Source organism: Agelaius tricolor, unplaced genomic scaffold (genome assembly GCF_023055355.1).
Source record: "Agelaius tricolor isolate 1412-34295 unplaced genomic scaffold, bAgeTri1.0.p SCAF_18, whole genome shotgun sequence".
Taxonomy (NCBI): Eukaryota; Metazoa; Chordata; class Aves; order Passeriformes; family Icteridae; genus Agelaius; species Agelaius tricolor.
This window is the reverse complement of record NW_027269278.1, coordinates 10971925-10988895: the sequence shown is the minus strand read 5'-3', so window position 1 is coordinate 10988895 and position 16971 is coordinate 10971925. Positions and strand designations below refer to the sequence as shown.

Genomic DNA, 16971 nt, shown 5'->3' with positions numbered 1-16971 from the left:
GTACAGTTCATCTCCAGGGTGGAAATTATCTGCTGGAGTATGACAAATGCACTGTAATTAAAAATTGTTTCCCCAGATTGGAATTTGACTTGAGGACTGAAATAATATCAGCAGAAGAATGATGTTTTTTCTGACAGGAGTGTCAGTTGCTGTCAGCAGCGTAAAACTGGCAACTGTTGGTGTGTTTGAAGTCTCCTGGTAACTTGGTGTTATCTTCAGGCACTGTCAAGATCATTTTGTTAGAATTCCTGAAGTCTAAAACCAAGTGACATATTTTATATTTCAAATTTCTTTTATTCCCCCAAATAAGACACTTTTATGAAGAAATCAAGTACTGGGCTTTGGCATAAATACTTCTAGTGAACAAAGTGGTGACATGGGTTCATCTGAACTTGTTTTGTGAGATGGTGTCATGGAACTGACAGCACTTTTTCATCCCCTTCCAATTCTTTCTGCTTTATTTAGTAACAGGGATTAGTAGCTCCTTTAAAAAGTTTGTCAGACTTGTTTCATTTCATATATGTTGGATACAACAAAAACTTACAAGTTTTTGAGACTAGGATGTACAAACTGCCATGATTTTAGTCACCCCAAACTTCATGTCATGAGTGACAATTTTAGGGACAACTTCTATTGAAGAACAAAGTCAGTATCTGAGTTCTGGTGATTAAAACACCTGGTCACTGGCCTTAACTGAGATGTAAAAATGTCACATGGTTAAAAAGTGTGGTTTCCATCCCCACACAGAAAGTTTTAGTTCTTGAGGGTGTTTGGTGGTCAGACATGGTTATAGAAATGTTTTCTGTTGAGAGAGCCATTCCTGAATCTTTCTAAACATACTTTTTCCTAACAGACTGCAGACATATTATTGAAACCGTGTGATGAAGATGAAGATGTTGATGAAGAAAATAATAGTGAAAGGTTTGTGGCTTTCTGTACTCATACAAACCTATATGATTAACCTACAGCTTTTTTTTTGTGAACAGCCCTATGCTCTGGGCAAGAGAAACAGAAGAATAAAACTTTATTTTCTAAAAAATATTTTGACCTATTTTATTGCTCTTAATGATTGAAGAATTAATGTTAGCAGCAGTGACTACCCAGAAAGCTTTGTTAATTTGCAGCTTTAGTTCAGCACTGATTGAAATTTCAGGTTTTGTTCAGTTTTAAAATGTTGACTCTCTATTTGAGAATAAAGGTCTGAGCTGTTTTTATTTTCAGCTTTGGTCAAGTCTAGTTGTTGTTTACATGCCATGACTTGAAATTCAATGTGAAGGTCAGAAAGTGGAAAAAAAGTAATATAACTTTTATCCCTCAGAGCTTTAATTATTGCCTGAAGTAAATGCATTGTCTATCTGCTTAAACTGCATGGGATTTGTAAAAAATAAAAAAATAAGGGGAGTTTATAGTCTTTCCTGTCCGTTTAAATGATTAATGTCCATTTAAAATGATAATGAGGTGTGTGTCTTCTTTTTAGGGAAAATAGTATATTGCTTGATGGCAATGATAGAAAATCTTCAGAGGCATTTCTGGTAAGAAAGATTTTGTTTATGTATCTACAGATACACAGCATCTTATAAGAAATACAAATGTGAAGTAACACAATAAATTTAGTTTTTAACTTCTTATAGTGGTTGGTGCTGCAGGGCTTGCAGGACCTCTGTTAGAGAGCTCATCATGTCACTTCACAGAAACTTAGGGCAGCACAAGTTCATGCTTATGCATCTCATGTAGGAAATGTTTTGGAATGTGATTAATTGATTGCTCTTTGGGGTGTGTGTGTCTCTATTCTTAACTCCTCAACATGGGAAAGATTTCTTTTTTCTTTAAAATTTCTAGAAGTGCTGGAACTGATTAAGTACCTGATTTCCAGATGCTAGGTAATAATAAAATTGTTCTGTTTTTTAAAAACAGGATTCAAGTAGCAAGACTTGTGATCTGAATGCAAACCCTGATTCAGAGGTGCTGGGGGATGGCAGCGTTCATGTTCCTGAGGAAGCTCCAGCTGTCCAAGTACCACATCTGGATCTGAAGAATGTGTCTGATGGTGACAAATGGGAAGGTAATTCTCACTCTTTAGCTCACACTATAGTTAGGGAGAAGTGATGAATAAAACTATTTACAAAGTAAAAGCAGGAGGCAACAACACGTTCCTGTACACATGGTAAGATCAACCAAGTCATGACATAGGTCTCATCTTGTTTCAGAACCATCTGCAACTTAATTAAGGACCTTAAAAATATAAGGAAAACTAAAGAAAGAAAGCAAAGAAGTCCAAGTTTCATTCTAGCTGGCATGTTTTGTTTTGTTTTTGTTTTTTATTGACCCTGAGTCTCTCATCCAAGTCTTTAAAAACACTTTGTCAAATTATATAATTTAGTTAAAATTATCATTGTGTCTTGTTTGTCTTTGTTTTATTAAGTGTAAACTATTGAATTGACTGAATTTGACTGAAAATCACTAACCTGCCAAACACAGCAGTTCATACTTCAGTTTTTCAGAAAAAATCTGTCAGTTGTTTTGGTTTCCATGTCATTGGAGAACTTGAAGCAACTCTGAATTTTCAAATAAAGGCTGAAGTTGCAGATGGATGTTTTTCTGTGCCCCTTCTCCTTCCATGGTTTGCATTTTAGGAGAAGAAAAATACTTGTAACAGTTTTCTCTCAGACAGGATTCCCTATGTTTGTGACCATATTCTTCACTGCCTTCCAGATTTAGCAATCCCCTGAGCTTGTGACTTGACTGAATTTTATTGCTCAAATGTCTGGTAAAACTGTTTGTTTTACTTAAAACAACCATAAGTCCTTTGTAACCAGAGCAAAACACTCTTGTCAATACCTTCTTTTCAAAATACTTCTCTTTTTATGTCTTCCTTATATTATGTTTCCTCTGCCTGGCGTTGGAGTCATCACACCTTAAAAAATGCAAGTGATCTAAGCTGCTAAACCACAGTGAGCTGTCACTGCCAGTGCAATGGCCACAGGCCACTCAGTTCTGGTTTGGAAAACCTGCAGTACAACTTGATAGATGTGTGCAGGTTAACTGTGCAGGGACAGGGTTTTAACTTTCAGCAGGCTCTGCTCTATAACAGGGACAGCTGTTCCTTGAGATGCCTTTAAGTGTCACAGTGAAACCTTAGCAAGACACTGGGAGCAAGGAATCACTGCACTTAACTTGTGGTTGCAGTGTTGGAAGGATTCAAATGAGGGAAGTAAAGCTGGAATGTGTGTTCTGTACCAGTGCAGCTTTGAGCTGTCAGCACATACAGCTTTGTCCTGAAGCTCAAGTGGTGAGAACTGATTGTTGGTTTGTCACTGCTGTTGACTGTCTTGCAAATTAATTGACTTCATCAGCCCACACTTCTCTTTTAACCCTTTTGCAGATAATGAGTTTTGCAACTTGTGATTGGCTTCATTTGTTTTGTACAATATTTGCTGGCTGGTGCTCTTGAGCCCTAGCAAGCTGCACATTCAGGGTATGTCATGGCACAGAGAAGTCAAACTGCAGGTGTCCAAAGACACTGAGTCCAGGTTTCCATTCTTGTTGCCCAAGTTAAGAACAAAAGCTAAAACAGAAAAATCCTGTTTATGTTTTCAGTGTTTTATTTAGTTTGATTGCTTACTTGCACATTACATTTTGTTGCATCCTCTGTTTGTGTTAAGATGACTTAATATGTATTCTCAGAAGGTTTGTGGCATCCATTTTCATTATTTCCTTAAATCTGCTCATGAAGTTGCTTTTGGTTTTACTTCCCCAAATAGCTTTATGACTCTTGTTTTGAAAATAGAGCGGTGTATCTCTTTATAAATTTATATTATAACTTCTTGGTATTAAATCATGTTCTTTGCAAGAGGTCTTAATCTCATTGTGAAGTGTTTGAACATTGACTGTACTTCAGTCCTGTTTAGGATGGTTATTAGGAACTCAGCCTTCCAAGGCACTGCAAGTCCTTGTGGCATTCCATTGAAGTAGAGTGACTTTGTTAAGAAACCTGTACTAGTCCAAATTCAGTTACAAGGTTTGGGTTATTAAAGCAAATCTAGTAGAAAACTAAAGGCCTGTATGCAACAGAGTTCTTGAAAAGCAACATCAAATGCTTGCTGGCCCAAGGTGAAAATGCAGAATGGTTGATTTATATTTCTGAGTATTTCTTCTGCATTTACTCTGCTTTTTGGAAATCACCACCATCTCTATTATTTACAAGCTCTGATCAAAAACATTAGAGCTTGCCTTTGTTCATGTGAGGATGCACGAGTCTCTTATTAAACTGCAATAAGTCTTTACTATTCCTCTACCAGTTCTTTGTAAACCTTTCCAGTAAAAAGTTCAAATTGGCTGAGGACTGAGCATCCTTACCTGCCATGGGAATTGCTTGGAAGCTGAGAGTGCTCAGGGCCTGGTCCAAAAAGATGGGATGTTTTTCCCTGGTACTGTATCTTCCTGCTTTACATGTTATGTATAGTTTGTTCTGACTGTGCTGTGTGTTCACTTTAGTATTTTTGCCATTCTTTTTCATTTTATTAGCGCCATGCCCTATCACTTTCCCCCTCATTGATTTCAAAACAATGCATCTGCAGAGAGAAGGGGAGGGTAAGTATGGTTCGCCATACGTTCAGTTATCTGCCTTTTGATAGTTGATGGTTTGCTTTCTAACTAACCCTTCACCTGCTGTCCCTTATATCTTGGGAATATTCTGATCTGCAGCTTTTTTGTTGATTCAAAAAGGTCCCCTTCTTGTATCTTGTACTGTGCAAACAGGCAAGATCACAGATGACAAACAACAAAAAATTCCCAATCATACTTAGTAAATGTGCAGTGGAAAGCAGGTACAAGGGTTATTTTTTTTTTTTGAAGATTACTTTGTGGGTTTTATTGTTGTTCTGCACACTTTGAACCCAGTTTTCAAATTTCTGATTTGAACTAGGAAAAAGAACAGGCAACTGAAAGGAAAAGGGGGGTGGGATTTTAAATTGAAGTAATTGAAAGGCTGTATCAGCTTTTTTTTTTTAGACAGCAAGAAAACCATGTCAATTATAAGAAATGTTAGCAAGGAGCTTTTCATAGGGATTTGAAGGAATTGATTGTTTTGGAATCTCCCTCCTAAAAAATCACCTTCCACAAATTAAGAAATCTCTTTTTCTTAGTGTTGTAAAGGTAGATTTTATCATAAAACCCAAAAACACTCCTTGAAAACGACTTAAGCAAATGGGCATTGTCCCTAAACCTTCTTCAAAACCAAGAGGACCAACTTTCAAAGTACATGCATACAGTATGAAAATTAATTTCCACAGCAAAATACTGGAATGGACAATAAACATATTCTTCTTATTTAATATTTCTGATACATAAATAAGGCTCTGTTACACTGTTGAACTGCTCAGAAATGCATACTCCCAAGATACACTTTGAAAAAGGGATCCTAGTGTGCATACTTCATTTCAGTACCTTTTTCTTTCAGTTATATGACAGAATTTGTAGCTTTCTGATGCATTTCACTGTTTTTATTCACTTTGTGTATGACACCACATCCTCTAGAGCATACAAGACTAAGCATTGGGTTCACATTTTTGTTTCGACTCTTGTTGATAGTTCTGGTAACAGACAAGTACCATTTTGTGTCTTTTTTTTATCTTCTAGATCCATTTCCTGCTTTCAAGTCTTGGCAGGAGGACAGTGAATCTGGAGAAGCTCAGCTGTCCCCACAGGCTGGGAGGATGACTAACCATCCATTGGAAGAGGACTGTCATCCCATTCTGTCACATCGGAGTTTGGATTTTGGGCAAAGCCAGCGTTTCTTACATGATCCAGAAACGCTGGACTCTTCATCCAAAGCACTTTCTTTTGTTAGGTGTGTATTTTAATGCAGTCTGGGGGGCAGGATGTGTTAAGCCAGGATGAAAATACATCTGCTTGAGATTGCCACGGGTTTTCATGATCTGAATGAACTGAAGACCAAGGTCAAACATTGTGTGACCATTTGGCTGCTCTGCCTGCCCAGGAACTGCTGCAGTGATTTAGAGCAGAGGTTCAGCTGGGGTGGGATCGTGGCTCTCCAAGTGGCCTTTGACAGATGCTGAGGGAAAGAGGATAAAAATAGGACAAGATTGCAGAGCTTTCCCTGGCATTTGGTCACGGCTTCGGACAAATGGCACTTCCTGGGCTGAAAGTAGTATTTATATCCTTTGTTTACCAGGCTTTGCTAGACTCTGGTCTGATTTTATGTAAGCTCTGGCTTTTTTTCCTTGTATTTTTTTAACCTGGTTTATTAAAGTAGAGTTGTATTTTTTTAACCTAGTTTATTAGAGTTGTCACTAAACAAGCTGAAGGTTATTTGTATTTGTGAACTGGGCAGTGTGACTGTCCAAAACTGTAAATAACTTCTGACTTGTACTGTCTGCTCCTGTTACTGGGAAAGGGAAGTTGAGAAGAATTTTCATGCTTGTTAAGGAAGAAATAGTCTCATAAAAATGTGAAAGCCTGAGACAGGAGATTGGAAAAAGTTTAGAGTTTCTAGTTGTCTGTCTGGCAGGTTTATTGATGCAAAAAGATCCTTGTGCAAGTTTTGTCCAATTAACCACAGAAGATATTTAACAAGTACTGTTAAAAATGATGTAGAAGACTGACCTGCAGAAAAGTGCTGATGATAATAGCTGTTCTCCTCATTCTGAAACTAATAAGGATCTGCTCTAGTAGATTATTAGATTAGTATTGCTAACATCTTGAACTACATAGATTTCACTGCCTGTGTTGAGGGATGTTTCAGGCACTTTGTATAATAAGTGTTCTGGAAAATTCTCATGTCAGTCTTGAAACAAAAAATGCTTTGCAAGAGCAGTAAATGTCAAGGAGCTGTGTGAAAGATGATATAAAACCACATACTTTAGGAGTCTGTCAGTAAAATCTAAAGAAATTTATTAGTAAGCCTAACAAATTATGTAGATACTTTTTGGCTTAATTATCTCTTAACTTGCCTGAGACAGTTGAGTGAAGCTGTTTAATTACCAAGGATTGTTCAGTGGTATTTTCTAGCCTGGGCTTTTATCTGTGCCCAGTCCTTGAAGAACAGCTGAGTATATAGTAACTTGGGTAAAGAGCCCAGGCACCAGAAAGTTGGCAATTAATGGTCCATTACACTTGAATTTCAAATACAGTTTTTCTGTTGTAGATATTACTCATGTTAGGGAGACAAAACTAACATCACATCTTGAAGGCAGCAGCTCAAAGCAGTTTGAGTAAATAGCTCTGAAAACTTGAAATTAATGGATTATGAACTGGAGAAAAAATGAAATTATTAATCTCTGACTTCAATATACATCTTGTTTGTGCTCATTTAATTATCTAAATGACATTTTTAAAATGTTTTTAAACAGAACACGAAGAGCATCCTTTAGCTCAAAAGATGACAAAAGGGAAGATAAGACACCTTATCAGCTTGTCAAGAAATTACAGAAAAAAATAAAGCAATTTGAGGAACAGTTTGAAAAAGACAAAAACAGTAAGGTAGGTTAGCACTTCTGTCTTTACTCAGGATAAAGGACTGCATGGGGGTGCTGAGTGACTCTTGTAGTTCATTACTGAATAATTGTGTTCACAAATGAGAATTTTGTTACACACTGCAAAAGGGAGCTGAGCAACAGCAATATTAGAAAATGTGCCAGAATGCCAGAGCCAAAGGAGGAGAGAGTGACAGTTCTGCTGAGAGACTGAGGCCATTTCAGATGTGTGGAAAAGCAGAAGTGTCTTACCACTCTCTGGTTCAGCTGCTGAAGTTGTTTCAGTTTTATTTTCAGAAGTGTTGTCCTTATGTTGGCACTGAGATCTGAACTGATACTGAGTGGCATTCCTGTAACTGTTCACATTCACCATCACAAATCTTACCAAATCTTGAAAGAAGTATTTATAAACAAGATTTAGTGTGTTTGTTTTAATATGTAGTTTATTTGTATTTTTTTCAGCCCTCCTATAGTGATATTGCAGCCAATCCAAAAGTTTTAAAATGGATGACTGAACTTACCAAATTGAGAAAGCAAATAAAAGGTAAGAAATTGTAGCAATTTCTTCTTCTCTTGCAACACAAATTATCTTCATGGCTGAGATGGCTAAGTCCTTCAGTAAACTTCCACAGCTCACAAAAATGTTTCATTTCTACATTCTGCATTATTCAAAAATGAAATTATTCTTATGGCTTTAGTTCTTTAGGAGGGAAACTTTCCATATGCAAATTGCTATGTTCCTGTACTTGCAGTTAAATAAACTGTGTTATTTTAAACCTTTGGACTGAGCAGTTTTTCTCTTTTCAGATGCAAAGCAGAGGAGCTCAGAGGGAGAATTCATACCTCAAACACGTCCACGAAGTAACACTCTTCCAAAAAGCTTTGGTTCCTCTCTTGACCAAGAGGATGAAGAAAATGAAGATGAGATGAGGGTTGTGCAGAAAGAGAAGAAGCCCACTAAGGAGGCTACACTAGAACTCATTTTGAAAAGATTAAAGGAAAAACGAGTTGAGAGATGTTTGCCAGAAGATATAAAGGTAAGCATGAGGTCATGGATAGGCTCTTTCTGAGACAATAAGGGGGAAATAGAGCACTTGAGGTACCACTTTATCAACATCATGATGCCTCTGGCTTGCAGCCCTTTGCCAGGCCATCATATTTCAGACTCAGTGGGGAAATTATCAACATGAACCACATTCTCCTTGCTCTGTATTAAAATATTTACAAGTTTGTGCTGACAATATGGAACAGCTTTAACTGGAGGAAGGTGGGTTTTACGATGTTAACTAACCTAAGTTTGGCTTAGACATCTGGATAGTGAATAAAAGTGACTTGTGTTTGATGAAATGCTAATTATTCTTGATAGAAAATGACAAAGGACCATTTGGTGGAAGAGAAAACATCTCTCCAGAAGAGCCTCCTGTATTATGAAAGCCAACATGGACGGCCGGTAATGCTTGGCTTTATTTCAAACTCTGCCATTAATGTGTGCATGGACAGCAGTAACTCTTGAGCAATAATAAGACCAGAACTCAGTGCTGGTGTGGGGGGTTCTTCTTTTTCCTTCTCCAAAATATAAAGGTATCTATTGGCCTCCATGTTGCCAACTGAGGAACTTGCTGATTGACTTCTAAAAAAGAAAAAAAGTATGTATTAAAAGTATGTATTAATAGGCCCCCTTTTCAGAAATCAGAAGGTGATTGGAGTGTGCAAAGTGATGGGTGTCATTTGGTGCCTTATATGTCTGTGAGGCAAAGAGATGTCTGAAAAATAAACAAGATTATTGAATTTCCTCAGAAAAGACCAGAAATGTTATTCTGGATTTCACAGAAACAGAAATGAAAGGGCAGTTCCCACCCCCTTCTCTACAGTTTCATCTTTTTCTTTTTTCCCTTTCATTTCTGTAGAACCATCATCATTGCCAGGCACACATCTTTTCCCTCACTTCTTGGTCCCTTTTTTGCCTCTTTTCCATGGATATTTAAATAGAGGGTTTGCCTGTGCTGAGGCTCCCCTAATTTTTAGGAACCATTTAAATCTTTTCCCTGAAAAGTACACAATATTAAAGTGAGAAAGAATGAAAAAGCACCCAGTTATTCCCTTTTATCTGCACAAACCCCCTTTCATGCCCACAGTGTAAGGTAGTTTTATATTCCCAGCTGGAATGCTGGTGGCCTGGCAGGAGAAGCACACGGCTTTGTGTTTGCTTGTCTGGGATGGAGTGACCGGTATCATTAATTCTCTGGTTTCTCTGCCTCTAGGTTACTAGAGAAGAAAGACATATTGTGAAGCCACTTTATGACAGATACAGACTTGTAAAACAAATGTTAACTAGAGCAAGCATTACTCCTATTCTTGTGAGTAAAACAAATGCTATTTCTGTTTATTTTCCCCACTTTTGGACTGTGAGGCTGCCTTTAGAAGAGCTAGTAACACTGTTCTGTGGAACATCTTTCTTGTGGAAGATACAAGATATTGTTGTCATTGTACTTTTGAGGCATTTGATTGATTTACTGCTGAGAACACAGCAGTTCCAAGCTGTCTGTGACCTTGATGGCTCTTGGGAATTAAATTATTCTCTCTGGAAGTAAGTGAGCTGTGCTAACTTGCTGTGGCTGAGATGTTCCCAAGTGCCTGTGCTAGGTATGGATCCCAAGGACATGCTGTACTTTCAGTCCTCCCCAGAATAGTAACACCAGTTGCAGTGCAGGTTGCTGTCAGCAGAGGCTTGAGTGACAGGATTGCCATCAGAACCATTTCATTCCTTCATGCTTCCCCAGAGAGAGACATGTTACCAGCACCTGCAGCATCTGTACAACATCCCTGCTTTTTCATTGTGTTTTCACTTCATTTCCTTCTGAATTTTCTATCCTCTCTCTGTGGTCTTCTAAGAGATGAGGAAGAAAAGTTTCCATACTGTGCAAGGAAATTGATGTAACCTTGTTTATAGTACCTGTAAAACAGCTGGGGAATGACAGCCAGCTGGTTTTGTTCTGCATGAGCCATAATCCAAGCCTTGCATACTGACCCAGACTTGCAAAATACCTGTTTGGATGTTGGCTGCTGACCCTTTTGGAAGGAAGGGGCTGCAGAGCTGACATGAGATAATCTCTTTGCATACAGACAGTTCTTCCCAGACACAGGTAGCTGGGCTTACTCAGCAGGAGCTTAATCTGCTGTTTACATTGTCACTGACAGTTCTGAGCTCTCCCCTCTAAGCTGGAGTACACTGAGATAAAGGGACCAGGTCAAGATTCTGCCTTTCTTGCACGTACATTGTTTTTGGTGGCTCCTTTTAAAGAAAAACATAATTTGGATCACAGTCAGGTTTAGGGGCTTTTTTATCAGAATCCCTTTCTGAACTCCATGAGCACAGGCTGCTCTTAGGCACCAGTGTGTTTCTCTGTGACTGGTGAGTCACAGCTTTCTGGTAGTGCCCTTGACTGATTGAACTCTGTGCCATCTCTCCCCTCAGAAATCTGACAGTTCAGCTGAGATGGGTTTTACATTCTGGGCAGCCTTATTACTGTACCATAGCCATTCTGGTTTCTGGCTGTGAATTAAGGGAAGGGTGATAGCTCACCAGAAGGATTTTAAATTCAGGAGAGATGTTTGTAACATGTTTCCTAACCTGTGCTGTAGGCAGCACCTGTAAAATTTTTTTCACAGGTCTTTGCTTTTGAAACCTATAAGAAATATGAGGAGCTTTCTCATATTGCCAAGGATTGTTCAGTTGTAACTTCTAAGTAGTCTATATTCAGTGCCAGCTATTTCAAGAATTGATTTTTAGGTTTGTGTGACAATTAATTCCATGAGATCTCTTATGTATCCTGGTACACCAAGGACATGCACTGAAGCCTGTATGGAAATGTCCAGAAAAGCAGGAGACTATTTACCTTTCATGAACTGCAGTTTTTGACAGGTCATTGTCTGTGTGGCTTTTGTGTTTCACATTTTCCTGTCCAGAGACCATCTGTTGGAGCTGCTTCTGCTGTCTGGGGATAAGGGATGAGCAGGACATTATGGCAGGTGTGCAGCAGGCACCTGGGCAGGGACACCTGCTTTAGGCTGCTGGAGTTTAAAGGATTTTGACTCTGAGGTGGTAACACATAGCTCTGATTTCACACTTCCACCTGCAGGGCTTCAGAGTGCTCTGGAAAAGGAGCCAGGCATCCATTATTCCCAATGGATGCCTGGCAGGAGATAACCAGCTCTGGCCTCTGTAACTGTGCTTTGGTTTGGGAGGATCAAGAATAAATACAAAATTCAGAGCTATCATTGCACTTTATGAATCTTCTACAAAACATGGAGAGAGCAAATGCTTTTTATTTCAGGTCTGAAAATGAATATTGTAAAATAAATTATAAGCTACAACAATTATTTCTGTGTCAAGGATACCTTGGGTACCTGAGCTTTTTGGGTTGTATGGTTATTTTATTTGTGCTCTGTGAGTATGTTCACTGTCTTTTATTCACCTCAGAGAGGAAATATTGGGTGACTTCAGTGTAATTCTGATTTCAAACAGCACTTGATGTCTTACTGTACATTTTGAAACAAATTTCCATTTTTTCAGGGATCACCATCAACCAAGAGGCGGGGGCAGATGTTACAGCCCATTATTGAAGGTGAAACTGCCCATTTTTTTGAAGAAATTAAGGTAGGTGCAGTGCCTTTAAAAAATACTCCCAGCACTTGTAATAGGGAACTGAAATACATCATATTTATTTTGAATTTCTGTTTTCACTTTCAGGAGGAAGAGGAGGAAAGTGATGGTTTGGCTACAGATCTGAATGAAATCTTAAAAACTGCTGCCCAAACACAGCCTGTTCTAAGCCCAGTTGAAAACTCTGAGTCTGATATTGAAGATGGTCAAGAGAAACTCACCCGGGACCTGAGGCTCTCCAGCACCCGAGCTGCTTCTATGTATGGATGATTAAGTGGATAATTTAATTATAGTAGTTGTAATTATTGTAGTTAGAGTCATGATAACTGAATCTCTGATGTTGGGTGAAAGGGAGTGACATGTTCAGCACTTCTCAGGAAGTGTTTGGATTGAATGAGTGTTCTTTGCTCTGACATGTCTGACTAAGATCTTTTTGTACTCAGTGAATTATTTAGTATCTTCTAAACCTTCTTCAGCCTTACTTGAGCTGTGTAGACAGTAGAAAATTTATACCCCTTTATTAACTGCTAGTTTGTTCTCAATATTTCACTTTCAAACTGACAGTATGTTCCTTATGAACCAGACAAATAAATTATTAGTGCAGCTAGCTCAGCTGTTTCTGAGGAATTGAAATTCTATTGTAAGGCCAACTTATTTTTCTTTCACTTGAAATTTTTAGGCCTGAACTGTTGGAGCAACTGTGGAAAGCCAGAGCTGAGAAGAAGAAGCTACGTAAGACATTACGAGAGTTTGAAGAGGAGTTTTATCAGCAGAATGGAAGGTTTGTTTAGCACAAAACCAGATGCTGGGCTGCAGCCTCATGATGTAGCCAAGTGCATTTTCTAACTTTGAATGTTGTCAGTTGGAATCTGATCTGTTTTGATCTGCTGTGAATAATCTCCTGAGGGAGATAACTTTGTGTATTTTTAACAGTTCCATTTTAAAAAAATAGCATTTAAAAATACCTACTAGAAAGTATGATTTTTTTATTTTAAAAGCCCCATATTATCCCTGTTCTTTAGCATAGGGCAGGTAAATTTGCCCATTTGCCCCTTGTTGCAGTAGGTTGGTTCTGGCAGTGGATATTTGCTTTACCAGTAGAGGTTTTTATAATTATTATTCTCCATATAGTTTAGTTCTTTTAGGTTTCTTATTTGAATTTGTGTTGTCATGAATTGGATTGCATTGCTGCCCATCGTATTTTTGAGATGTCTCATGTCATGAACAAAACTAACAACACTCCTAACAAGTCACTTCCTTGACTGGCAAATGTTCTCACTTGACTTTGCCTTCTCCTGTATTTCTCCTGGTCACACAAATTCCAGTAACGTGGCTTCATTGCGCACTTACTGAATTTGGAACAAAACTCCTTTTGACTTCCATGGCAAATAATGAGGTTAATCATATTAATAGATTATTTATTATAGTCCAGTAAGAATAATGCTCTGCTGCTAATTTGTGGGTCAATCTACTTACAGTAAAAAATGTAGATTGACTTAAATGTGTCTTTTTCTGTAGTGTATACACAGGATCTGAAATGAAACTCTTCATATCCTGTTAGTAAAATTCCCAGGAGAATTTAGGGCAGTGGTTATTACCCAGTGCTGCAGCAGTTGTACAGAATAAATTCTGCTGGGTTTTCAGTTCAGTTTTTTAGGTGATGGCGGTTTTAGCTACAATAAACTAAAATATGCCTGTTATTGGTGAACAAGCTGCCAATAATAATAATTTTCATCTGCCCTAAAATAACTTCTTGTAGCTGCTTCTGTGTTTGGCTTGCTGCAGGATGGATGATTTAGTTGAAATTTTTATGTTTTTCTTTTTACAGGAATGTACAGAAAGAAGATCGGGTCCCAATGCTGGATGAGTACAGGGAGTACAAGAAAATCAAAGCCAAACTGAGGCTGTTAGAAGTCCTTATCAGCAAACAAGATTCTTCAAAATCAATTTAAATTATATTCCTCCAACCTGTTGAGTAACATGCTGTTTCCATGTACTACCCCTGTACTTATTGGGTGCTTGTGTTCATGTGTCATGCACTGTTGAAAGAATCCAGTTTGTGCACTTTACTGTGGTGCCACTAGGACATGTTTGAAGGGTAAGTAGGTCTTGTCTAGAGAGCAAATAAGGTTTCTGAGTTTGAGACTGCTCTATCCAACTTTAGCAAACACAGTTTCCATCGAAGTTTTGTATTCCAGATGCATCCATCCTGTTCCAAAACAACCATAGCTTTTTTTTATCTTTAGCATTCAAGAACTTTGAGACTTTTGTTATTACTAACCTTTTGCATTGTTGAAGAAATTATTAATATTGTAATGCTACACCGAACTATTCCTCTTGCCTAAAAAATCAGCAAATTAAGGGTACAGCTCTTAATTCTTGGAACACTTAAACAGACTGTAATTCCTTTCAAAGGACTGCTGTGGAACAACTTTGATTTTTTGGTATTCTAAATTGCACCTGTACACAGTAATAATTAACGTCTATGGATTTTGCTCATTAGCGGTCACGTTTCCTCCTTGATAAAGATGACAGTGGACAAACCAGAAAGTGACCTTTTCTTAGTGGCTTTTAAACCTTGGAAAACTGAAAAGTTCAATCACATGCTGCCTACAGGACTCATGTCATTGTTGTTCATTTTGATCCCTTTTTGGGTTGTTGTTTATCAGCCAGTGGTGACGTAGTGTTTGGGCTGAATTGGATACGGCGTCTCCGCTTTCAGAAGATTTGAGGAGCACAGTGAACACTGTGGTGGTTGGGAAATCTGGTGGTGCTCAGACTTGTGTGGCTCCACAGAAAGGAGCTGGCTTAGGACAGTTACAATCCCACTGTACCTGAAAGGAGTATGGTGTCAAGGGCTAAAATCAGTGTAGTTAACATGCACCACAGGGAGAACCGTCGGTTTGGAGTGGAAAGATTACTGCTGTTTATCACGGTTTTGTTTTACAGTTGGAGAATAAAAATACATTATCTAATCCTTACGATGTAAGCAAAACAGTTTATGGGCCTTGCATGATTTAGCTTCAGAGTTGAATCTAAATAATGTTTTGAGTATCACATCTGCTGTGCTGAATGATGATTTAGGGACTAGCTTTGCTCTGCAGCAGCCATCCGCAGCTGTTTCTGATCTGGCAAAATCAAAATGTTAATTTCAGCTGGTGCTTTCTCAGTTTTTTTTTTTTTTATTTCAGTGTATCAGTTTGATTGTGGCCATGTTTTGCATGCACCTACTCTCACTGCATGTTTTTATGACTGGCTAATGTCAACATAGCAATGATTCACTCTGCTTTATGAAAGACCAAAAATGAACTTTCTCACAATGTAAGAAATGGCTCGCACATAACTCAGAGACTTGCTGTTCTGTCATGAAGCATATGAAATAGGTTGCAAGTAGGATTTTTAGTGCTCAGATTTCATTTGTGTACTGTAGAATACTTCTTGGTTTGTTTTACTCTGCTTGTAGGCATGTATTTTTGGAATTCAGAAAAAAAAGCACTAAAACTATTGAGCACTGGTGGTATGCCTTTTTTTTCTTTTCTTTTTTTTTTAACTGCAAAGTGATCTGGGACCTTAGAGAATTATGAGGTTAAAGTAGTCTTTGAGACCATTTACCAATTTTATTCAGTTCCATTGTGCAATGTACACTTCAGTTCCTTTTCTATCAGTCTGCAGACACGGGTGTATCCAAACATTGAAACTAATGTGTACTGTATAGTGTTGTACATGAATGTTTGTGTTTTATATACCACATGCAAAATGTCAATATGCACTATTTAAATGTTTTAAATAATATATTCCTCCTTTATAATGCTTAAATCTATATGATTCCAATATTTTTATAAGTGAGTGAGTGATCAGACTGGTTCCAATTCAGAATTAACAGCTGCTTTGTGTTTGTTATGCAGTGTTTGGCTGTTTATTCAGTATAGTAGATAAGCATGGCAACAGTTATGCTGAGTGTGTTTTGTGCCATCCTTGTTGAGCAATAAATAAATGGTAGAACTAGGCATTTTGTGATATAACAGTTTTACTTTGGTAAAAGCAAAAGCTATATATCTATATGGATATATAGATATGGAATATATATAACTAAACCAGATATAATTGCATTGCTATGTCTGGTGCTCATTGTATAGACTTTTATAATAAAAGTACCTTAACCTTTATTGTCTTGTATTTTTGTTTCTCATCATGCTTTCTCCTCCACTGCCATCCCTTATAAAGGAGTGCTGAATCCTTTGCTGCTCCTCTTTGTAGCTGCAGGGTGTTGTGAGGAGGGTCCGAATTCCACCATGTGCCCTGGTGGTGGCTCGGGTGAAACTGCATCCCCTGGAGCCGCGTCCTGCCCGTGCAGGGGAGGGGCCCCAGCGCTCCCGGGCTGATCGCTGGGATCGTGGTGCCGGCCGGGCTTCAGCTCCTGCTGGGGGTGACAGGGAGCGCCCCGGGACACGGCTCCTTCCTGCCCCAGCAGCAGCAGCAGGGTGCAGGAGCCACCACTGGGACGCTTCATTCACTGCTCTCAGCCAAGCACATCGGATGTGTCTCTCTGTATCCATGAGGATCTCTCAGCCTGGAATCAGTACTGCAGCACTTACTGCTGTTTGTGGCCAGGAAATGCTGCTCTTGTGTGTGGTGTTTGTGAGGGTCCCCAGGATGAGGTGAGAGATGAGAATCTACTCCATGTTCTTAGAAGGCTGATTTATTATATTATGATATTATATTATAAAAAATTATATACTAAAATTATACTAAAGAAAGACAAAGGATACATCAGAAGGCTAGAAAAGAATGAATAATAAAAACCTGTGACTCCTC

The 16971-nt window shown here is 38.4% G+C and overlaps 1 protein-coding gene across 4 annotated transcripts in view; it reads left to right on the top strand.

Moving 5' to 3' along the window:
- FAM13B (family with sequence similarity 13 member B) overlaps positions 1–16322 on the top strand; it is a 44390-nt gene extending 28068 nt beyond the window's left edge. For 2 of the 4 annotated variants that reach the window (XM_071443267.1, XM_071443266.1), the window contains exons 12-25: positions 854–921; positions 1478–1532; positions 1915–2062; positions 4525–4590; positions 5638–5848; positions 7371–7500; positions 7956–8037; positions 8301–8530; positions 8860–8943; positions 9755–9850; positions 12067–12150; positions 12244–12416; positions 12836–12937; positions 13985–16322. In XM_071443267.1, coding sequence (XP_071299368.1) covers positions 854–921; positions 1478–1532; positions 1915–2062; positions 4525–4590; positions 5638–5848; positions 7371–7500; positions 7956–8037; positions 8301–8530; positions 8860–8943; positions 9755–9850; positions 12067–12150; positions 12244–12416; positions 12836–12937; positions 13985–14108 — 1653 coding nt within the window. In that variant the 3' untranslated portion in view covers positions 14109–16322. The remainder of the gene's footprint in view (positions 1–853; positions 922–1477; positions 1533–1914; positions 2063–4524; positions 4591–5637; positions 5849–7370; positions 7501–7955; positions 8038–8300; positions 8531–8859; positions 8944–9754; positions 9851–12066; positions 12151–12243; positions 12417–12835; positions 12938–13984) is intronic. The other 2 variants (XM_071443269.1, XM_071443268.1) reach the window with 2 other exon arrangements.
- Positions 16323–16971: the final 649 nt, after the last annotated feature.